Consider the following 24,834-nt stretch of genomic DNA (forward strand, 5'->3'; position numbering starts at 1 on the left):
CTTTTATCTTATAAGATAATACAATTCTTAGAGCTACAGTAAATCTTTCTTCCTTTTCTCTTCCTTTATTTTTCAATCCCCTTCTCATGAGAGGTCTCTTGCATTTATATAGTTTTCTTTCAGACTATCTTGATCGTCCACCTGTTCTTGATCTAGGCATTCACTTGAGTATATGTCCCATCAGGTACCTTCCTTGGTTCTCCATGAGTGGTGGCAGCTGAAACTACACTAGTCAGGGGTCTTCTCCACATAAATGCGGCCAAAAAAGTTGCTGCAGTGCATTTAATGCGGTGGTAGCAACTTTTTATTTAAATATTTCTCTATTCTTATCATCTTTATAAGTGCCTAAAGTTCATCCTTATCACTGGAAACTGCCAGGAAGGTCACCTAAACCACCCAGGTATTTACTTGACCGATATTCCTCATATCCAAGGAGGACACACTCCTCGAACTATATTCCTCTACTATTTTCTTGCATGGTTCTCCAGTCCGGAGCTTTTCCCAATCATTTACTCCTTCTCGGACGTACCCATATCTTCAAATAGGGCTCAAGGTCCAATATATAAATGTGGGCTTTTATCCCCAGACCATGCATTATCTATACTTTATTTTCAGATTCTAAATCGTTTACTCACTTGACTAGGGAGCACCTTCTCAAAAAAAAAAAAAAAATATCAAATATATTTAGTTGGAATGGTATTTCTTCGTCCATTAAAATTTTAATGAAGATTCTATAATAATAATGAAGGCTAAATATTGAGTTCATGACATATCTGGCATATGTGTAATTTTTAGGGTCGGGGGTGGACCAGATCATATTCATACCCTCAGCGTCATTCATTATCAAAAATAAAATAAAACCAAAGGTATAAGAATATAGAAACTTTTAAACATGTTTATATTAAATTAAGAAGTGCAATTTATTAACTTTACCTTCAAGTTCAGAAAGTGGGATTTGGACATGAGGTGGCCCTATTCTCTTTAAACTCAGGCCGCTAGTTTTCCTTGTTTGATTGTTCACTACGTGTACAAGTACAAAGTTAATGGAGTAGGTTGGTTAAATCTTATTTATCTTTTCATTTGTTTATTCATTTATTTATTTATTGCTGGTGTGTGTCAAACAAGAGCAATTCCAAGCTATAAAAGTTAGAACAGTAAACTTTAATTTTGAATTTGTAGAATAGATTATTTTATTACTAAACTTTTAGTTAAATAATTTATTAGTCTTGATGTTATGGGCTTCGCATACATACATATATATATAAAGTACACGCATGTCAACCAAGAACAATTTTAAGTTATGAGATGGTTAAACAGTAAACTTTAACTTTAAAAAAAGGGTACTAAAAAAATACTATTAAATTACCAAAAGTTTAATTAAATAATTTGTTAACTTTGAATTTGTGCTCACGCGTACATATTTAAATGATAGGCTAAGGCTTGAATATTCCATGGTGATACCTCCATGAAAATGCAAACACAATTAAATCCGTTCTCTACTCTATTACATTATATGCAAGATTAAAAAAGAAATGTCAAGAATTGCATTTTAAAGGAAAAAATTGCAAGATTAACATCATATTACACGATTACGATTAAAGAAGTGATTTTGCACTTTCTTTTTCTTTTTCTTTTTTATTCTTCTTTTGGGTGATGTATTCTTCCTCGTCTTGAGCAGCATAGATAATATTGCTTTATGTGGAAAAGACGCTTAGTTGCTTATCAATGGCTTTATAAAGCAGAATTAAATGGGCTAAGAAGCAGCGCCATTATTTTGTGTACATTCTTCTTTACATTATGTCATCCATCTCATCAATAATCATGGCCAAGCAAAATGTTAATGAAATCCTGCTCTTGCCCCCGTCTAAAACCCTACAATGGGACCAGCTGCAGGCTATGATTATTGACACATTCCTCTTTCTTTAGGGGTCCAATTCCTTTTCTTTTTTTTGGTTAAGCAATTCCAATAATTAAGAGAAAGATAGTACTTCCCCCAGTTGTATGCAATTTCATATTTTATCCTTTATTAGTCTTTAGATTCAAAGCCTAATTTCTCTCTTTGCTTTTTTATCTTTTTGTTCCTTCTCCGCGCATTAAAAGACATAAAAGGGCAAAGCCCAAATACATGGAAAGTAGGTATGGAGGTACAATTAAATCAATAAATAGAGCTTTAAACGACTAAAGCCAATTATAAAGAGTATTCAAATAGCCTAGTCATGAAGGCACAGCTCAAATTTTACGCCCAAACTGCGGTAAGATTTAGCAAGAAAAATGACATAACAAAGCCTGCTTTCCAACAGGTAATAGTGCGACCCCTTGAGTTAAACCAGGAGATTTTAGCCTTTGAATAATGCGGAGTAACAATAATTGGATGGAGATAAGCACTGAACTTAACTAGATTCCAAGCAGCAACGAAACAACCCAGCAACCAACTTCCTATTGGACAAAAAATCAAGTTGAGTGATGTTCCGTTGTTTCACCACTATACATCACTTTTTTTTTGTGCAGTAATCATAAAATGCCACCTCGATAGTTGTTAAAAAAGTAGCAAAAATTTGTCGCTTTGATTTCTTGAAAACCTATATACTACAGAAATTCCAAGAAATGTGCTCCAACTACAACACAAGCCATCGTAAAGTAATCTAACAGCGAAATGTTTCGTAAAAAAATAATTTAATATGAATTCAGCCATCCAATATTCTGATAAGGCTGAATTGAAATGTTTCTATCTTTTTCTCCCCATGGTACTTTTTGGGGCATTGGCCTAAATTACAAGGAAACAATCCAGAGTTTAGATATTCAAAACAAGTCAGCCTTTTTGAAGACTTACCAAAGCAACTACATCTGTAAGCTTTGGAGATGAATTGAAAACATTCCTGCATGTCCGTATGTGGTCATATGGATGGGGTTGTCATCAAACTGAACCGACTCTTCCACCAGTTAGAAAACTAAAAACTTGCTTCAAATTTCCTCTGGATGGCCTGGCATTAGATGCAAATTTACAGATATATACAAGTCGTCTTCGCATCTCCCATTTAGTAATATGAGTTTCATTAAAGGATCTCCCATTGTCAAAGGTTCCTAACATGAAAGTATGAAGTTCAGAAAATACTGAAGAGTATATTGAGGTAGCATTTACTCCACATATCATTTATTATCAGATGTTAGTCAAAGAGAATTAAGAAAATTTAGATGATTTAAAAGATGTCTCAACAATAAAACAGAGAATCATGCTAAAGACAATAAGCTAGATTACGGAGAGTTCACTGAGGGATATATATATATATATATACCAAATGAATCAACACATGCAATATGACTTATTTAAGGCTATTAAAGAAATAGAAAAGACATATGATGAGTCTAACAAGAAATGTTTGATGGATTGGATTTGCTAACTTGCTTCGTATAAACTGGAACAAAAATGTCTGCTTACAAGGGACAAGGATTATTGGTCTTTGACTCTGCTTTGAACTAAGGGATTTTGAGATTTTTTAGTTGCATCTCTTCCGCTCTCCCTAACACCATCCTCCATACCATTCTTGCCATCCTAAGCCCAACTACTTGTTTCAAACGGTGACACTCACTTGGTATGCCTATAACATGGAAATTTTTTTTATTCAATTAGCTTATAGCTCAGCCATTGCTTATTACTGTATGTCTACACCCTTTTAACCTAAAGAGGAAATGGGCGTGGAAAACCACAAAAGCACCGTGCATCCAACACTTAGCTATTTGCCACTCATGCAATGCTTCTGAAACCAACCTCCTCTCACAAGCTATTCTTTATGATGCATGGCATGGGACAATTTAGGGAATCTGTCTACATGTGGTTGTGGTGGGTTTAGATTTAGGAGGATTTGTGAAAATAGGATTTAGAGTGAAGAAAGGGTTATGGCATTGTGTTTGGAATTAAAAGGTGGTTTGATGAGTTATTTGATGGCTATTTGGTGGGAGAAAGTATGTGGAGATTTAGGATTTTTATAAGTAAAAGAAAGGGCTTGTTTTGGGGCTGTAAAGAAGAAGAATTAGATAAGTTTTATGGTGTACAGGGGCAGTATGAACAGTAGCCGTGAACAATAACTTAGAGAAAGAAAAGAAGAAGAAGAGAAGAAAGAAAGAAGAGAAAATGAGGAAGAAAAGAACCAAAAAGCCCAACGAGCCTCTATGCTCAAAAATTCAATAACTTTATTAATCAACAAATTTCCCAATTTGTCCTACATCAATGCGATTTGCTTCAAATGTTCTGCAAGTCCAGATTGTACCAACCAAAATTTCCCTTCAACCATGAACTTTGGCTGGGCAATTCCAGACAGCTCTTTCAGAGAAAAAGAAGAATTCACATTATCTACCAAAGTTACCATATAATATGTATTTACAAGTCTTCAATGCAGCCAATGAGCTTCACCATATATATATATATGTGTGTGTGTGTGTGTGTGTGTGTATTTACAATTGTGTTCAATGCTGCCAATGCGCTCTAGCTCAAACGGCACCTCCCCCTCCTCCTCCTCCGTAAGAGGTGGAGGGTAAAGTCGTGAGTTCAAACTCACAGTGTGCATGTGTAAACTTACCAATAAAATACTTTTTATTAAATAAAAAACTGAGTTCAATGCCCATTGGGTTTTAGTTCATAGCTAACAAATGTTTTAGTCCAATTTTATTAATGAAAGAGCTACTTATACAGGAAAAATGGAAAAAGATAGTAACAGTTCTGTGAAATAATTAGATTTTCTCTCAAAAAGGAATTGGCTGTAAATGTAAAAATCTATTAAACTTGATGCAAGATAAGGTAACACACCTCCATCATTGAATAATGATGTCAAGATAGCAAGACAAACGCACACACTTATATCTTCCCCTGGAAAATGAGGATACATCAAAATATTAGCGGACAATTTTTTCACCACTTTTGGGAAGCCAATGTAAACAAAATAGTTCCATCCCATTTTATTAGGGTTTGATCATGAAAATAGCTACTATGTCAGAAAGGGGTGAGTTAAAACAAGATGAGTACTGCAGAAAATGGGGTCTGGACCAAAATAATAACATCAACAATATAACACAACAAGAAAAGCGCAACAAAACAATACTAATAACCGAAGAAACAAGTAAATAATATTCTTTAGTTTATAAATCTAATGCTGAATATAATGGGATTAAAATCATTTGAAACGATATGAGAAAATACAAGTGGGCTTAATTTAAATGATTTCATGTCCATGGACATCCATCCTTCACTTGGCAGATCTAACCCCATGTAAATATGTAATATTTACTAGGCAAGGAAAACTTAAAAGAGTTTTACCGTTATGGCAACAAACAAGAAGTGTCTTCCCTTTGCTAAGATTCAACTTTGCAAAGTTCAACGCAAAAGGGAGATTGCTTAATACGGAATAACGGTCCAATTTTGACATCTGGCCAGAAAAAGCTAAAGTAAGCAGACTAGTTTCAAATATTAAAAATAATAATAATAATAATAACAAAAAGACCTATTGTCTTAGCTCTTCCATACTCACCAATGTAGGAAGATGCAAATATGCTTCAGCATCTGGAAGAAAGAGAGAGATGGACTCTTGGTCACAATTTAATATGCAATCAACATTACACACATTTGCAGCTGCACCAAAGAATAAAAAATAAAGGGAGAACCAAGTGAACATAACAGATTATGAATTACTGCTCAAATAATGTTGATGGTGGAAGTAAGATAAGAAAGAGAAACAGATAAGTGCATTAGAGGATATACGGATGCCCAATAAACATAACACAGGCATTCAGAGACCATAAAACTCATTAAGCATAGAAATCTGAGAGAACAGTGGGATACCCCTCAAATGACATTTATTGTCAGCGAAGTAATAAAATATGGAAGACAAATACCAACTTACACTATGATTTCTAGAATAATTTGATAAAGCATATACACACACACACACGCAAAGGTGGGATATTAACTCAATCATTTTATTAGATGGAACTAAAGATATGTTCTTCTCAAACCTTGTTTTCTTTTTTGTCCATACAGATATTCCATTATACCCTGCCCCGCTGGGGGAAGGGGGGTATTAAGGAAATAGTATTAAAAAAGGAATAGAACAAAAGATACATAGAGTTCACGATAGAGAACAAAGAAAAAACAGAAACAAAGAGTAACAAAAAAACATTAAACTATTCTAAGAGGCAAAAGAAAATCCATAAGAGTAGAACAATCCGTGAGACCCCAACACCAAGACCAATCAAAGAGAGTCCATTGGCACAAATCTAACAACTGAGCCAGAGATTTCTCAGTATCCTCAAAAAAACGCTAATTACATTTAGTCCAAATAATCCACAACAAACAACCTAGAACCAAATTCTCAATATCAGAATTATGTTTCCCAAGCCAATGATGCCAACAAAATACTAAGTCTGCAACAGAACCTAGCATGACCTAAACAATCCCAAACAACTGAAGCAAATACATAGAATGAGCAAACGGACATAAAATCAGCAAGTGATCCACAAATTCCTCATTACAACAACACAAAACAAAAATTCGCCAAAGGTCAACCACGAAGCATAAGATTATCCAAAGTAAGAATCTGACCATGAGCTGTTGTCCACATAAAAAATGTCACCCTTTTAGGAACCTTTACTTTCCAAATGCCCTTCCAAGGGAGAAAGGAGTAGCATTTTGAATCTCATGATAAAAAGACCGAATGTCAAACTTCCCATTTCCATTGAGGCTCCAACAAAGACTGTCACAACCACTACTCCTAGGAATCCGAGATTGGATTAAGTGAAGAAAGGAAAAAGAAGCCGCTAACTCCCAATCATTGAATTCCCCATAAAATTTTAGGTTCCACACTCTATCATTTCCACCTACTGGAGGACTTAAAACATCATAAATACAAGTTTCCTTATTGGCTGAACCCATCAAATAATTAAGAATAAAGAGTTTTAAGAGAATTATCCCCAATCCACTTATCATGCCAGAAAAGAATATGAGAACCATCACCCACCACAAAAAACACGTGCTTAGAAAAGCTCTCCCACCCTTCACTAATGCTTCGCCATAAGCCACACCCATGAGCCCTTCTACAAACTCTAGTGCTCCACCCCCCTTTCCCCTCCCCATATTTCATGGCGATAACCTTCCACCACAGATGAGTAGTTTCATGGCCGTACCTCCAAAGCCATTTCCCTAATAAAGCTCAATTAAAAGGCACCAATCTCCAAATTCCTAAACCACCCAGCTCACGCGGTATGCAGACCTTTTTCCAAGCCACCAAGGGATATTTGAAATACTCCTCTGAGGAACCCCACAAAAAAAAATTCCGCTGAATTTGTTCTAGTCTAATAGCCACAGCTTTAGAAACAGTAAATAGGGAAGGATAATAAGTCGGAAGACTTAAAAGGGTACTTTTCAACAAAGTGAGTCTCCCACCCTCATAAAGACACTTCCAGCCTGAAAGCTTCTTCTCCATCCTCTCCAGAATAGGGTTCCAAATAAAGGCTGTCATATACGAAGTACCCATTGGCATACCCAAGAAAGTCATAGACAAACTACCCACCCTGCATTGAAGAATGTTGGCCAAAATTTGAATGTTACTCACCTCCCCAGTAAGGGCAATCTCACTTTTCCGCACATTGACCTTCAAACTAGTAAAAGCTTGAAAGCAATTCAAAGTCAACCTTAATTGAAAGCAACTGCTCCCTAGAAGCATCACAAAAAAGAATAATATCATCAGCAAAAAGTAGATGGGAAATGCGAATACCAGTAGCATTAACAGGTCCCACATGAAAGCCCCAAAGAAGACCACCTTCCTCATTTTTCTTCAGAATTTGACTAAAAACCTCCATGATCAAAAGGAAGAGAAAATAAGACAACGGATCACCTTGTCTTATATCTTGTGAGCTACCAAAGAAACCAATAGGAGATCCATTAAGCAAAATTGAGAAACGGACAGTAGTGACACAAGCCTTTAACCATCCCCTCCATCGAACCCCAAAACCCATCTTGTCTAACAGATAGTACAAAGTGTCCTAATTCACTTGATCATAGGCTTTTTCAATGTCTAACATACAAACCACTCCCGGAGTACGATACTTCAGTCTACTATCAAGACATTCATTAGCAATAAGCACTGAATCCAAAAAATCTGTCTACCACCAATGAAAGAATTTTGCGACTCAAAAATGAGTTTGTCCAACACCATCCTCAATCTGTTGGCCAACACCTTAGATAACAACTTATACACCCTGTCCATTGAACTGATAGGCCGAAAATCTTTAATATTTAGTGCATTATTTTTCTTGGGTATTAAAGATAGAAAAGAAGCATTCAGAAACCGTTCAAACTCTAAGCTCCTGTGGAAATGATCAAAGAAGGCCATAATTTTTTTCCACTACACTCCAACATTTATGAAAAAAAGCCATAGTGAAACTGTCAAGACAGGGGGCTTTATCACCCTCCATCTCTTGGAGGAATTGTACCATCTCTTCCTTAGAAAAATCCCTCTAAAGAGAAAGCCTTTCATCCTCCTCAATACTAGCAAACTCCAAACCATCTATGGAAGGATGCCATGTATCTGACTCCATATTCAAACGTTGATAACATTGAACCACCTTAGAATGTACGTCTTCCTCATCCTCATAAAGGACAACATCCACCTTTATACCTCTAATATAATTAGTTCTCCTATGGAAATTTGCTAGCCAGTGAAAGAAACGAGTATTATTGTCACCCTCCTTCACAAACAAAACCCAAGAATTTTGTCTCCAAGAGATCTCCTCCAAAGAAGCTAAATAGGCAATATCACCTTTAATCTGAGTACAACAAGTTTGTTCCTCATGCAAAAGACCCAACAAGTCCTCTCTAGCATCCAAACCCAACAATTCAAACAAAAGGCTTTTCTTCCAAAACGCCAAATCCCCAAATTCCTCCTTATTCCACTTTTTCAAATCATCTTTAAGAGCTTTTAATTTCCGAGCCAGAATAAAGCTAGGAGAACCCAAAAAACAATATCCATTCCACCATTGCCGAACTCTCTCCACAAAACCCTTATCTTTCAACCACATATTCTCAAACTTAAAGGCACTTTGACCTTTACTAATGCCACCAGCTACCACCAATAGTGGGCAATGATTAGAAACTACTCAGGGAAGTACCCTTTGAGACTCATTCCCAAAATGATCTACCCAATCCACCAATGCCAAAGTTCTGGCAATTCTTGACATACAATCTATCCTAGAATCTCTAAACCAGGTGCACAAAGCCCCTTCAAGGGATAAATCAACAAGGTAATTAGCCTCAATGAAATCCAAGAATGCAAACATAGCCATACTGAGAGCCTTGCAACCAAATCTCTCACCATATATCAAATAATATTAAAATCCCCAATCAAACACCATGCCACATTCCACCTAGAGTGCACCCTTGCAAGCTCCTCCCACAGAGCGCCTCGTTGACTATCATCATTAGGTCCATACACTCTAGTACATGCGCATACAAAATCATCCACAACCCCTTCAGTAAAACATTAACAGAAAACTGACCTATAGAAACATCAATTTTTTCATAAGCCCTCTTGTCCCAAACCAATAAAACCCCCCTGCAGTGTTAACTACTTCCAACACAAGCCAATCTAGGAATGGGCTACCCCAAAGACTTCGACTTCGAACAACAGAAGAGTTTAAAGAATTCAGTTTGGTTTCCTGAAAGCAAACAATATCACACTTCCACTTCTTAAGAAGATTCTTACATGCCTCTTGTTTTTTAGGATTGTTAAATCCCCTAACATTCCAGGATAAAAGTCGTAAACTCATTTAAAACTAGTAATCACCCCTAGACCATCTGAAGAACCTCAATTCCTCCCTTTAGAAGATGCCCTATCATAATTAACTGTAGAAATCAAACCTTTAAGTTCCCTGAGCCCTTTCTGCCTTGAGTTTACTAGTCTCCTAGAAGACCTAGTGTTTACCACATCAATACAATCTTGTTCCAAAAGACAAAACAACGCCATACATTAATCTTCATGTTGTACAAGAGGAAAACCCACAATTTTACAGAAACTTTTCATCAAGCTCACCACCCATTTTGAATTTTTCATTTCTGACCCCATAATCTCACCCTATTCAACTTCCTAGGTCACACCAACTCCCTTTGCTCATTAGGATCCCACCTAGATAAAGGTGAACACTCCAATATACCACTCTCTTTCTCCCCATGAAAAACACCACTAGGATTAACTCCACAGTGCTTCCATGGTAGAAGAAGAGGCTCAGAACCACCTTGTATCAACTTAACCCCATCCAAGGAGCTTGTCAGCACTAACTCAACTTGAGGATTGCACCATTGATCTCCACTCTCACTTGATACTTCTGTGAAATCATCTCTCCCTAGAACAAAAACCCATCTCATTATCCAAATCTGAGAGAGGAGAAAAATGATTCTGGTCAACCCACTGATTTCGATGGTGAGAAGAATCGACGGCCATAGACCTAATCAGCATAACCATTGCCCCTAAAACCAAGCCACTAGTCATCGAATCTAGATTATCAGCCTCCATACCTAGACTACCCACCACCTTACTGATGAACTTGCGAGCCTCCATCGCTCTTGCCACATCGTCAGGATAACCTACCTCCACCTTGACAAAAGATGAGTCCATTGGGGCATTAGGAAGATGATCTGCAATAAGGGCAGAACTATCACATCGTTCAGGCACTACTTCAATCACTGGCGCCTCGGAATCCCCACTCAATCTCAACCCACTTCCTCTCAAGCTCTCACTTGGGTTGGGCTTGACAAAATGACCCTTGCCTTTTGGGTTAAATGAGGCCATGGGTAGGGCTGTCCACAAGTCGGGTCGGATCGGGCTTGAGATTGACCCACAACTGACCCGATTAGATCAGGTGTATGAAAAATGGACCCACAACTGACCGAATATTTAGGTTAGACCCGATATCTCGGGTCATCAGTTAGGCGGGTCGAAGCTGTCGAGTAATTTCAGGTCTGACGAAAAACACAAAAGAAATCAACCTCAAACTCAAAGAACACCTCTCACATGTTACAACCATAATCCAAAACTACAAAAATCTAATAACACCAAAAATATCACAAACCCAAATCTGAGATTCAGATCAAATAGCACCGAAAACACCAAACCCAAATCTAAGATTCAAATCAAACACCAAAAACACTACAAACCTAGATCCAAGACTGAAAGAAAGAGAGAGAAAGAGGAGACCCAGATATGAGACTAAAAGAAAGAGAGAGAAAGAGGATAAATAAGACTCAACTGGCACCACCACCACTCCCTCCACCCACCATCACTGCATCTGCAATCAGATTACACAAGATAAACAACATCAAAGCCATGCAGATCAGAGGAGGCTTTAGCTGGATCCACCTTTGACCTCTAAAGAAAGCTTGTTCAAATCGCTCTCTCCTCTGACTCCTCGCTCCAGTGGTGTACAGTCTTCCTTCTCCCTCGTCACCCATACCTGCGCCGTCTTCCAGGTCTTTCCTTTTCTCTCTCTTTCTAGTTTTCTATTGTTCTTTACTTCAAGAGAGTGGGGTTTAAGGCAAGACTCAACCCAGTACGGCAGGCTAGTGGCAGTAGGGCTGGTGGTGGCATTAAGATAGAGGCTAAGGTAGGGATTTGAAAGAGATAGAGAGAGAGTGTGTAAAAATAAAAAAAATAATAAATAAATATAAATAAATAAATTTAAAATATAAATAAATTTAAAAATAAAAAATAAAAAAAAAAATAAAAAAAAGATCTTAACTTTGAAAGACAAAGAGAGACTTTTTTTTTTTTTTTTTTTTTTTGATAAGTAAGAGACTAAGAGAGAGATTAGGTCTTGACTTTGGGTGTGAAAATTGACCCAAATCTTTTTTAAGTGTATTAGCAGTCGGGTCGGTTTCTACAGGTTTCAAATTGCTTAACCCAACGCCCGAACCGAACTTTCAGTTTTTAATAGCATATGACCTGAATCCAACCGACCATGCTATTTGGACCCACCCATTGGGCTTCGGGTCAGGCAGATCCGGTCAGGTCACATACCTGCTAGACAGCCCTAGCCACGGGTCTATTGGTTTTAAAGCCTCCAACCCACCACTTAAATCATTGGAGCAACAAAACTCCTTATTATCCACGCAAAACACCACATGTTACCCACCCTCAGGCTTGCAAACTCTCAAAGCCAAATTAGCAAAAGTCAACTTAAAATTAAATACCCGCATGGGTCTGCCATTTATAACTGAAACATTTACTATTGGATCTCCATGAATCTCGTTATTCCCCAAATGGTTCCCATTTTTTCAAATTTTCTTGACTGCCACTGGTTACCATAAACAGGTAAATTATTCTATTCCGACCACCACCGACTGACTGACCATCACCACCAATATTATTGGAAGCTACTCTGGCCAAAGTTGCAGGTTTTGCACCAGATAAAAAATTTCCTAACTCTTTTTGAAACAAAGACCGACCAGCACGATTAAAACTTGCTGGTATCATAACACAACCTTTCCGAGCCCCTCCAAAATATACCGTTAGAATCACAAAAAGACCGGCTTTATTTGATCTACCACAAAACTCTATCAACTTCCCATTGTCCCTGAATCTCTTACAAAGGACATCTTGTCATGGCACCCAATCACTTATATCAGCAAAACAGGTAAGAATCCACTCCATGCCCCTACGTCCAGCCCAAATAGAGCTCTTAACATCCCAGCAGCTCATGTCTCATGAATAGCATACAAATCAGACCAAACCCCATCAAAAGAGAGAAAAAAGTTTTGCATTAATACAAAAAAGACCTCTTTCTGCCCCCATGACCAGAAAAAAGAGTTGAAGGAAGGATATTTTGTGAGGTTTCTATGGTGGGAATTTTTGGTGTGGTTAATGGGGCAGGTACAAGTGTAGGCAGTTTAGGGAAAGCAAGGTTAGGCCCCAGTGGTGGTGGGGACAGAGTAGGCAAAGTTGGAGGAGGGGGATAAAAGAGAGGATATGAAAAAAACAAAACTGTGGTGAAAAGGAAAAGGAAGAGGAGGAGGAGGAGGAATGTGTGAAGAAGGTAAGGAGGGAAGAAAAGATGGCGACAGTTGGGGGCAAGGGTGGAGGTGGGGGTGGGGCAGGGCGGGGGGTAGGGAGGAGAACGTATACCAACTATTGATCAAAAAAGCAATGACAAGAAGATGCATCACGGGATCCATACATGCAGGGAGTTTTAAAAAAGGAGGGCCGTTACAGGAGGATTTCCCCCACATTATTTCAATAAATGAGAACTTTCTTTATGTTTTGTACTTATTTATAGTTCAAAATATTAAAAAAGAAGCTCTCTTCACGTATGTAATCAAACATAAATTTCAAAAATATGTGAAACCATACTAGCAACACAACAACAAAACTTCCAAAAATTTGGGGTCAATTATAGATTCTTAACAAATCTATATACACACACACATATATATCGAAAAACTTAAGTGTTGCATTTATTGTTGTTATACTTCTGTTATGCCACATCAACAACCATATCATCCACTTATTTTCTACTTCTTTCCTCTTTTTAAACTTCTCTTCTCCCTGCTCAAAAAAAATAAAAAATAAAAACTCTTCTACTCTTTATTAGTCCTTTCCTACGGTTACACTTCCTCAAACTTTCTCCTCCCTCTTTGCCTCTTTGTCTCTCACTACTCTCTACTTTACCGTTGCACTTCATCATTTTCTCCTTCTTATATTTTGACTCTTCTTCTCCCCATTTTATTTCGTATAAATTAGATATCATTTCTCCCATTCAATCCATACACAAAAATTGTGAGTACTCTCTCTCTTTACTTTCTTTTGGTGAATTTTTGTTCTTTCATATAACTCTAATTAAGGTTGATGTATTTTCTATTTTTTCTTTTTTTAATTTTTATTTTATAAATGTGTTTTGGTATTGTGTTTTTTTAATTTCCCATTACAAAGTCTACTCTCTCCCTTTTATAGCTTTGGTTGAATTTTGATTTGGGTTAATACTTAATTATTTTTTTTGGAAATAGGAATTTTAGTTTATATCAAAACACAATCTACATAGCTATAAATTTGAATATGCTTGCCAATTGTTTGAGTAATAAATTATTTTAAAGTCTATCTTTTATTCCTTTGGTTTCATTTTAATTTTGGTTAAAAATAACATTGTAATTTTGTGATGAGTTTTGATTATTATGTTAATCTCCTTATTCCTTACAAGATGAGAATTTTGAATAATAAATTTGAAATTTATAAAGTTTAGTTGTATATTAGGCAAATATAACAAACTACAACAAAAGTTAGAAGAATATGGTTCACCTTAAAAAAAATACTAATCAAACACAAAAAAAAATAGTAGAATGATATATTTGTAAAGATAAAGAGATAAAAAAATACTTGTAGAAATTTGTTGAAAAAAATAGACAATACTTGAAGTATTGTTACTTTTTATATATTACATCCCATAATATAATATAATTGTTACTTTTTATATATCACATCCCATAATATAATATAATTGTCATTTTTTATATATTACATCTCATAATATAATATTTATATATTCTCACGCATCGCGTGAGTTTGAGGCTAGTTAATCTAATAGGAGATGCCTCTACTTCTATTTGTAACAGATACAACAATCAAACCTTAGTCCCAAAATTTATAGGGTCGGCTATGGATCTTCAACAGACTAGTCATGATCAGCTGCATGTCTCCTCTTCCACTAATCTATTTTATCTGTTGGAATGGCTTGAATTTTAATGTCAGTGACTTGACATTACAAGAAAACGTTAAATGTTGTTGTCTTGCATGTATTGTCCAAAGGCAAGGAACAACCACCCCTGACATACAATCCAAAATTGGATTTCTCTTTGTAACCGAAATGGATGACTCCATTGGCAATAAATGCTTGCCATTTTCTTTGACCAAGTAAGTTTCATGTGTTGAAACTATTGGCATTTCGGCTTAACCTCTAGTTATAAACCTCAAGTTATAAATAGATGGTGAGTTTGAGAGAAAAGATGTAAGAAAAGAGAGCTCCTACATGAGATAGCAAAGTGAAATAGCTTCTTCTGTGTGTGCACAAGAGATAGGAAGCTATAGTATCTTGCAACTCTTTTCTAAATACAATAGGGTGTTCTCTATTTATTTGTGAGAGAACCAATAGTGTATTAGGGATTTGGGTTTGTGTGAGAGTGTCTTCAAGCAATTGTTGTAATCTCCAAAATTATAGTGAAAAACAACCTCCAAAATTATAGTGAAACTTTATTCAATCACCTCCTTTGGGCATAGCCAAACCACGTAAATTCCTTATGTCGTATTTTCTCATCTCTATTCTCTATTCTTTAACCTTGCGTAAACAGAATATTTCACAATTTTCAAAACATTATCCATAGTCATATTTTTTGTTACTTTCTCAATTGACATGTCTTTTTTTATTACTTCTATTAATATTATTTTTGGTCTTCCTCTAACTTTTTTTGTTCCCTCAACTTGACCAAAGCATCTCAAGTGATTCTCCCTCATCTTTTCATCAATGCAAACAACCCTATCATTAAGGGAATTTCATCGTATCATATCCTATCTTTTCTTATATTTCCACTTATTCATCTTAACACTCTTTTTTTTATGAATATGATACTTCTTAAGAGCCAATATTCAATAGCATAGACCATAGCTACTCTTATAACAATCTTATAAAATTTTCCCTTTTAACTTAATGGGTATTCTATGATCACACAATACTCCTAATGTGCTTCTCCACTTCATCCTCTTTACTGTTATCCTATGATTCACATCCTCTTCAATATCTTCATCTTTATAAATTATTGATCCAAGATATCAAAAACTCTCACTCTTTGGTATCTCTTGACCATCAGGTCTTATAGCCCCTTCATCTTTATTTCCACTTTTACTAAACTTACATTCCATGAAGTCTATTTTAGTTCTACTTAATTGTAACGAATCCAATCCATAATAAAATTGACTAAATTTCACACTAGTCATCAATCAACTGCAACTCCCCTCCTTCCAAGTTCCAAGTGCGAAAAATATACCAATGAAACAAAATTTTGGAAATCTAAGAAACCAGCATTAGTGGATTACAAAGAGCAAAATAAAAATAATAAAGAGTGTTAATAAAGCATACCAACTTGGGATGTGCCAACTGCAAGATTTGTTGAACCCAGCCAAGAGATTGCACAATCTTCATCAGAAGACTTTGTATTAATTTCAAGGTTTGAAACACCCAACAGTAGGGGCACTTCTTGTGAAAAATGATATGAGCTCTCTAACAATTTTAGGGCCTTGACTGTGACCTGAGGAGCAGTTTGTCCCCTTTGGGCACGATATACTCTATCCTTTTCAACCATATCTGCTACTTTCTGATTACACAAATCAGGCCCCAAGTTTATAAGATCATAGACGTGAGTCCAAAAAAGATTAGGTGATAAACCCCTTGCCCAGCTTTCTTCATCATCCCCAGCTCCGGGTATATAATTCCAGCTATACTCTGATGTTGACTTGTGTTGAATTACACCACTTGAGGAAGAGGCAGAAACAAGTACGATGGGTGTGAAATCCCAGGAATCATGGTCAGGCACTTCATTTAACCAGATGACAGTTTTTTGCGAAATCCATAGTGGGCGTAAGGGCTTTTTCAAGCACGTCATTAGAGATGCAATATCAGCACCGCTTGCATCCAGTTGTTTAGTCCATTCTTCTATGTGACTCTCAATAGACGCCTTCTCTGTTTCAGAAACCCAAAGGGGAAGATGCAAGGAGCAATCCCAATCAACAGAGACACATCTTGTTCTTTCATGATGTTGATCAGAAGTATTTGACTCCTGTTCAAAATCAAGCCAGCACATAGAGCAACATAGAAATATTTATCATTTAAGATCATCACTGACAACTTATGCTCAAGGAAATGATACATGCAAATATACAAATCAACAAGCATTGCTTAAGTTTTACTTCAGTCATTACTATTTACATATCAACAACATGAAATATATATATACATATATATATATATAGAGAGAGAGAGAGAGAGTCATAAACTATTAAACATAATCCAATCACAAATCACTAATGAGACATACCGCATAGTCATCATGCTCAAAAGTCAAAACAATAAAACAGTACTCAGTCAGAAATAAACACAAACCTTAAGAGCCCAAAATTGTACACACATATTGAAGTTTTACTTAATTAAAGTACAATGAACTTTTACCATAACTCACCTTATCCATCTGTGCAGTATCACGCATATTGTTCAAATGATTGTGAATGCACCGATTTAAAACACAAGTCCAAATGGGTATCGTCTTTGACATGCTATCCGGAAACCGCTTCCCTCTCCTTGTGGAATCAACTATAATACACCCTCCCTTCTGTCCTACCCATCAAAAACCACACGATTACTGCCGAGATTAAATAAATTTATTAAAAAAAAAAAGTTTAATATTCTTTTTCATCCCTGGAATATAGCCCAAGTTCTATTTTTATTCTTAAAATTTTAAAAATTGTATGTCCATCTTTGAAAATTAAAAAACGTTTCTATATTTCACCTTTTCATCCATTCTCATTAAGTTTTTTTCTTTTTTTTCTTTTTTTTTTTCTTTTTTTTTTTTTGAATAGTACTTCTAAATATTTTTAATTCAATGAAAAAATTACACAACACTATTTAGACTGAGACGCGACACTCACTCTCTTTAAGGAGATTCAAGCCCTTGGTTGGCTAAATTTTGTAATCAGTGCAGACCGTCTCTGACTTGTTTCCACCTCCATCTTTCACCTCTCCCTTGCGCATGTATCTAGCCCAATATCTGAGATAATTCATATTAGCCAATTAATCACCATAATTAAAAAGAATAAAATAGTCTCTCTTCTCTTCAATGTGAGATTAAACATTTTCACTAACTCTTCATCTTCCATATTCACTCTCATATCTTTACATTTATGTTGTAATATTTATTTATTTTAATTATTTAATATTAAAATGCTCCAACACATTATATAGACTATCCTCAAAACGATTTTTTTCCCCAAAATAAATAACTAACAAATGCGGAAGAGTTTCAAAAATTTCATAGTTATAACTCTATAAAAAATAGTGAACTTTGTAAGCGTTTGGATTGCGTCTTCAGCCCTGCGTTTCTGCATTTTTGACTTTTTTTTTTTTTGGGACCAACGCCTAGTGTACTGTTCATGTGAACAATGTATCAAAGCATATGAATAGTGTTTTTTAGTGTGAACAATAACCGAAAATTATTTTTTTATTGTTTTCAATTTTCAGCAAAATAAGCAGTATCCAAACGCACCTTTTATCCAAATTTTAGATTGATAATAGTTACAAATTAATGTGAATAAAACATGAGTTATAGAGAATTGCGTGATGCACTAATGTTAGGGATATAAAGTTTGAATTAACATTAAGCGTTAGAGGGAGGGAGTATGTGAGAGGGAGGGGGTATACTCCTAGAGTACTCAATAACAGCATGCCCAGGAATGTGTGGGGAGAGTGTGCTAGCAGAGAGAGCAAAAAGTTGGAGAAGCAAGTTTGCATGAAAATATCTCTTGAACATACTATAACTTTGGGCACTTAACCACATCATAAGCTACCATATGGCATGATCTTGGCCCTCCATATGACAAGAACCATAATGTATATTTATGTAACAATTAATTGAAGATTAGCACAACATGAAAAGGGACCTAATTAATTTGGACACGCACAATAAAATGGAAGACTAAATGAATTTTCAAGAAATGACACGTGTTATATGAAAAATCAAGTAATCTCTAGCATGTATCCAAATCAAATCAAGGCAAAAATACACATTTTTCATGAAAGATTCCAAGAGATAATTGTCACAATAACTTGCTCAATTCAGGCATAACTTTTGTTCAATAACAGTCAATTTTGAGGAGAATTTTATGATCTTTAAGGATACTTCAGGGACAACTATCTTTGAAGGATGCCAGTGCTACAGTTGTGGGGCTAGAACATCATTTTTGGCAAGCACTGGTGGAGGCTTTAGTGAAGGCTAAAGAACTTACTTCTCATAATATCATAGGTCTAACTGATAGCAGGAACATGCACTACAAAAAAATGGGTTTCTAGCCGCGTTTCAAAAACGCGGCTATAGACCCCAAAAACGCGGCTATAGGATTAGAGTCGTGTTTCCATAGCTGCATTTGCAAACATAGCCTAAACACCACAGCAACAGGCTTATAGCCACGTTTTTAAGAAACGCAGCTATAGCCAGACCTATAGCCGCGTTTTTAACCACGACTATAGGATTCTGGCCTATAGCCGCATTTCTTAAAAACGCGGCTATAGGCCAGCTTGGAGTTGCGTTTTAACTGCGGCTTAGGGTTCGGACCTATAGCCGCGTTTTAAAACGCGGCTATAGGTTTTTTTAAAAACAAAAAAAAAAATTGGGTTTTTTTTTTTCTTACAGAAAACAAAAAAAAAAAAATTGGGTTTTGTTTTTTTTTTTTTTTTTTTCAGAAAACAAAAAAATATATATATTTTTGGGTCTCTTTTTTTTTTCCAGAAAATTCAAAATTTGAAATTCAAATAAAAAAAATTCAAAATTAAACGTAAATATCCAAAATTTCAAATTCAAATACAAACCTAAAAAATTCAAATCAAATACAACATTCTCACAATACAAAAACACCCAGAAAATTCAAAATCAAACACAACCCAGAAAATTTAAAATCAAACACAACATACTCACAATACTAACACACCTAAAAAATTCAAAATCATACACAACGTGCTCTAAAATATAAGAACACAAACTCATCTAAACATAATCACAATATCAGTAACACAGTAGTACAAATTCAAGCACAGATGCAAAAAATTCAAAATCAAATATTGCTAGAATATCCACTTCATTCAAAATTTCAGTAGATCTATTGACAAATTAGTGTGCTTGAGATGAAGAAAAAAAGAAAAAAAGAAGCAGCAGCTCCAAAGAAACAAAGAACAAAAAAAAAAAAAAAAGTTACCCAGATAAGATGAAGGAAGAAAAAAAAAAAAAAAGAGTTACCAAATGTGAAGAACAAAGAAAGAAAAAGGAAAAAAAGAAGAAGTGTCACCCAGATGTAAGGAAGGAAGGAAAAAAAAAAAAAAAAAAAAAAAAAGAAAGAGAGAAGACTTACGGTGGAGTGGAGCACTGAGTGAAGAATGAAGAAATAAGAAGAAAGAAAGAAGAAGAAGAAATAAAAGAAAGAAGAANGACAACTTATGCTCAAGGAAATGATACATGCAAATATACAAATCAACAAGCATTGCTTAAGTTTTACTTCAGTCATTACTATTTACATATCAACAACATGAAATATATATATATACATATATATATATATAGAGAGAGAGAGAGAGAGTCATAAACTATTAAACATAATCCAATCACAAATCACTAATGAGACATACCGCATAGTCATCATGCTCAAAAGTCAAAACAATAAAACAGTACTCAGTCAGAAATAAACACAAACCTTAAGAGCCCAAAATTGTACACACATATTGAAGTTTTACTTAATTAAAGTACAATGAACTTTTACCATAACTCACCTTATCCATCTGTGCAGTATCACGCATATTGTTCAAATGATTGTGAATGCACCGATTTAAAACACAAGTCCAAATGGGTATCGTCTTTGACATGCTATCCGGAAACCGCTTCCCTCTCCTTGTGGAATCAACTATAATACACCCTCCCTTCTGTCCTACCCATCAAAAACCACACGATTACTGCCGAGATTAAATAAATTTATTAAAAAAAAAAAGTTTAATATTCTTTTTCATCCCTGGAATATAGCCCAAGTTCTATTTTTATTCTTAAAATTTTAAAAATTGTATGTCCATCTTTGAAAATTAAAAAACGTTTCTATATTTCACCTTTTCATCCATTCTCATTAAGTTTTTTTCTTTTTTTTCTTTTTTTTTTTCTTTTTTTTTTCTTTTTTTTTTTTTTTTTCTGAGAAGTAAATGATTTTATTCCAAAAAAGCTACATCGGAATACAAACCATAAGATAGCCTAAAGAATTATATCCAAATAATTACAAGTAAAAGTGAGCGAACTAGCGAACTCTGTGTTAGTAACACTATCAGTGAAACCTAGGACAGTTGACCATTCATAGAGTAATCTAAGAAATGAAATCCTCAACCGCACTTCCAAAACCTCTACATCTTCAAGGGTACAGGAATTCCACTCCCTCCACAAAAGCCACATCAAACACAAAGGAACTAAATTCCACAAAGCAAACAAAAGTTTATAGAACCAATTCAGCCAACCAACTAGTAAATCAAACACTCTACACAGTGTCCAAAAATAGCTGCAACCACACATTAGCAAAATCACAATGAAGTAACAAGTGATCCACCAATCTACCAATGTGATTCCTCTCTTTTTAAGATTATCATTAGTCAAAATCTTCCCTCACAAAACTGTCCAGATGCACACACACCAACACAAAAACAAAAAAAAGTAACCACTTCTGGCACATTAAATTCCTCTCCATGGAAAAGAGATCTCCCTTGGGGTTCACAGCACACCATAGTACCTGTCAAACTCCATCTCATTCTTCCAGGACTCGCACTCCTTGGCATATTTGAATACAGTAAGCCACGCATGGAAGCAATCAAGTCAAATTCTCAGTCATTAAACTGACTGATGAACCAGACATTTTAATGTTTCTCCCTCCCTTCAATACTACATTCCAAGTACGAGGACATGAAAGCGTCCTAGTCATTTAGCAAAGGGTACAATGTCGGATACAAGTCATACAACTCCTTCATAGGTAGATCCCCATTTCCCACACAACCTATCATGAGAAAATCATTGATCGTCCCCCTTTTAACAGATATATCTTTATCCAGCCCAACCAATTGTCATTTCATCTTCTCTAGAATGGAATTCCACACTCTGTGCCGTGAAAGACAACCCCAAAGCCAAAGGTATACCCAAATAGTTGATTGGCAAACTCCCAACGGTACCACATAGAATATCAGTCAACTCCTCCAATCCCCAAAATCTACAACCAGGGCTAATTCACGCTCATTCAGATTATCTCATTAAGTTTTTTGCCAGTGCGTCTGACAAAAAGAACAAAAAGAGAACCTTGATAATATTTTTGGACAAAGAATAGAACCTAAACTATCTGTTTTTCCACCTCTAAAATATAAGCCAGGTTCTATCTTCTTCTCTAAAATACAGCATGCTAATAAATAATAATAACGATAAATAAATAAAAAAAGGGTGCAAGGGCAGAAATACAACTTCTTAAAATCTAATGACACAAGATAAATTCGAACTTCAAAATTTCATCATTGCGTGGTCTAATAATCTTCTTTCCCTAACTTTCTGAGCATCCAAACAAAAAATTGCTGCCCTAAGTGTGAGAAAGCAAAGAAGTAGGGAATATACCGGCGAGGAGAGCGACGTGGAGGTTGAGGCGAGAGGTGCTGAAAGACCAGTTGTTGTTGTGGCCGTCGGTGGATTTGAAGTAACAGGTGGAGTGAAATGTAGGGGAATACCAGAGGCCACAGCGAAGGTTGGCGAGGAGAGGGAGGTCCGGCCATAGCTGGGAGATCTCTCCCACGAAGATGGAGTCCTCGTATATGGATCGCAAGGCGTTGTACACCGTGTTCTCTCTACGCTTTATGCTCCTCGCTGCTCTGTATATGCTCAGCTTCCTCGCCGAACCCTCGTCTTCCTCCATCGCTCTCCCTGTCTCTCTGTCTCTGCAGAGCGCTGATGCAATACGACCTGTCGTTTTCTTTTTTGGGTTGGCTCCTAGATACCATATGATTTGAAATTTTAAAGGACAAAATCAAAATTATCACAAAATGTTAATTGCAATTTAGCCTATTATTTTTGACCCACTGGAACTCAGTTAACGCTTTTCTTAAAAAAAAAAAAAAAAAAAAGGTGAAACACTAGACACAGACGCAGACGCAGAATCCAAACGGATATTAAGTGTTCGTTTGGCAAAAATTATTTTTGTCAACTTATTTTACTATTCAGTTTATTTTTGTTACTATTCATAAGTCTCACTATACTTTTTATACTATTCATGGGTCTCACTATACTATTTTAACTAACTCTTACCTTTATCTACAGTATTTTTAAGAAAAAGTTTTCAGTTTTAACAAAATAAACAGATCCCAAACAGACTCTAAGTCTAGGTGCCAAAATTTTTCTTTTTATGTCAAATGGATTCTATTATGTCTATAGTTGTTAACGCTCTGTTTGTTTTACTGAAAAACTTTCTGTAAAGATAGTTTTTCATATTTCCAGTGTTTGGTAGCGTAAAAAGAATTAGTTAACAAAAAACTATCTTTTAGTCAACGAAAAACCCTAACAAAAATAAGGCATATTTTCTATAGGTTGTTTTCCAGAAAAAATATTTGGAAAACAATCTCAGTCTTGCGTGGCTTACAACTCTTATTCTTTTGGTCTCGGAAATAATATTTTTTCTCTCTCTGGTCTCTTCTTTCTTCTCTTCCCATAGATTGGCAAACTTGTCAAACCTCATCAAGTAAGGCAAGAATATTTTTCATTAGAGAGAAACCCAACTTTCTTATGAATCATGTAATAGTAGTTGAAGCTAATATTTCAGGCTTCACAAGTTTCCCGGCAACTGTTGTGATAGCTTGCTGGAAAACAGACCATCGTGGATTGGAATTATGGGTTGGTGTCAGAAAAGGGCGGCCATTGCAGTCTCTTATGGGCCCTTGCAGTCTCTTATGAGTCCATTCTTTGAGGCCCAAATATCACCTAGCCCAGAACCCACAAGTATTCCCTCTCCTTTTAATGAGCCCATCAATAACCCTTTTATGCCCAAAGAGTGGGCATTTAAATGGGGTTGCTAGAGCCCAAGAAAAGAAACCCCAAAATTTTAATATGCAATCACAGGTTAATTGCTAGGCTTTCGGGTTCGTTGAGGAGAGGGGTGTGTAGTTGTTTGTTGTTTTTCTCCCAATTGTTGTCTACTTTCTATGTTGTATCTCTTTTCCAGATGAATGAAATGTTTATGTATTTCTCATCAAAAAAAAAAAAAAACTATTTGTTGAGAAGATCAAGAAAAAAAAATTCTAAATTCTAAACCTTGAGTCCTTGTCTATAGAATGCTTCTTGATAGAAAATTTGAAAACATTAAATCCAGTGTTCAGCTTCTTAAAACTTAAAAGCATATATAAATTAAGTGTTTGGACAATTTGGCATTTTGGTATTTATCAAACAACTTTTACTAGACTATTTCGCAAGTTGAACTATTTAGCCTGTGGCAATTTGATATTATTTAGCCTAAAAGCATAAAATTCATACTTAGTTTTTTTTTTTTTTTTAACTATTTATATTGATTACATTAGTTGAGTTTACACAATACACATGTTATACATATTTTAAATTATATAAAAAATGTTAAAAAAATTTTGAGCATACCAAACACTAGAAAATGGTCTCAATCTCATTTTTAAGGTCATTACCAAACACCGGAAAATGTGATAGTTTTCCAGAAAATGCTTTTTGGAAAATGATCAATTTTTCAGAAAAAGTTAATGCTAAAAACAAACAGAGCGTAAGTGTTGGCAAATTACAAACAAATTACAAGTCTTGCATATTCCAAGTCCAATACGAAGACACAAAATTAGTTTAAATGAACTTTTCGTAAACCCGAAACTTAGTAGATCAATTGAGTTTTAGGAAACTTGATTCTTAATTAGACCCCACTATAACAAAAAATTATCATTACAACATTTTTTGTTACAATAAAGTCAAAGTTGAAAAATATGTTGTTATAG

General features: G+C 35.5%; 1 protein-coding gene across 2 annotated transcripts; it reads right to left on the reverse strand.

Annotated features, from left to right (window-relative positions):
• Positions 1–2,633: 2,633 nt before the first annotated feature.
• Positions 2,634–22,887, reverse strand: LOC112024792 (uncharacterized protein C3F10.06c). Of its 2 annotated transcripts, XM_065780518.1 has the most exons (7): positions 22,457–22,887; positions 20,602–20,756; positions 16,156–16,849; positions 5,520–5,620; positions 5,309–5,417; positions 4,802–4,861; positions 2,634–3,081 (listed from the first exon to the last, which is right to left on the reverse strand). In XM_065780518.1, exons 1-7 carry the CDS (start codon positions 22,749–22,751, stop codon positions 2,915–2,917), a joined length of 1,581 nt encoding a protein of 526 aa, XP_065636590.1. In that variant the 5' UTR covers positions 22,752–22,887; the 3' UTR covers positions 2,634–2,914. The 2 variants fall into 2 exon arrangements, with proteins under 2 accessions (XP_065636590.1, XP_065636589.1); XM_065780517.1 differs by lacking the exons at positions 20,602–20,756; positions 22,457–22,887 and adding an exon at positions 17,252–17,522 and having other exon boundaries at positions 16,156–16,852.
• Between the last annotated feature and the right edge of the window lie 1,947 nt (positions 22,888–24,834).

Source organism: Quercus suber, unplaced genomic scaffold (genome assembly GCF_002906115.3).
Source record: "Quercus suber isolate HL8 unplaced genomic scaffold, Cork oak 2.0 scaffold_238, whole genome shotgun sequence".
Lineage (NCBI taxonomy): Eukaryota > Viridiplantae > Streptophyta > Magnoliopsida > Fagales > Fagaceae > Quercus > Quercus suber.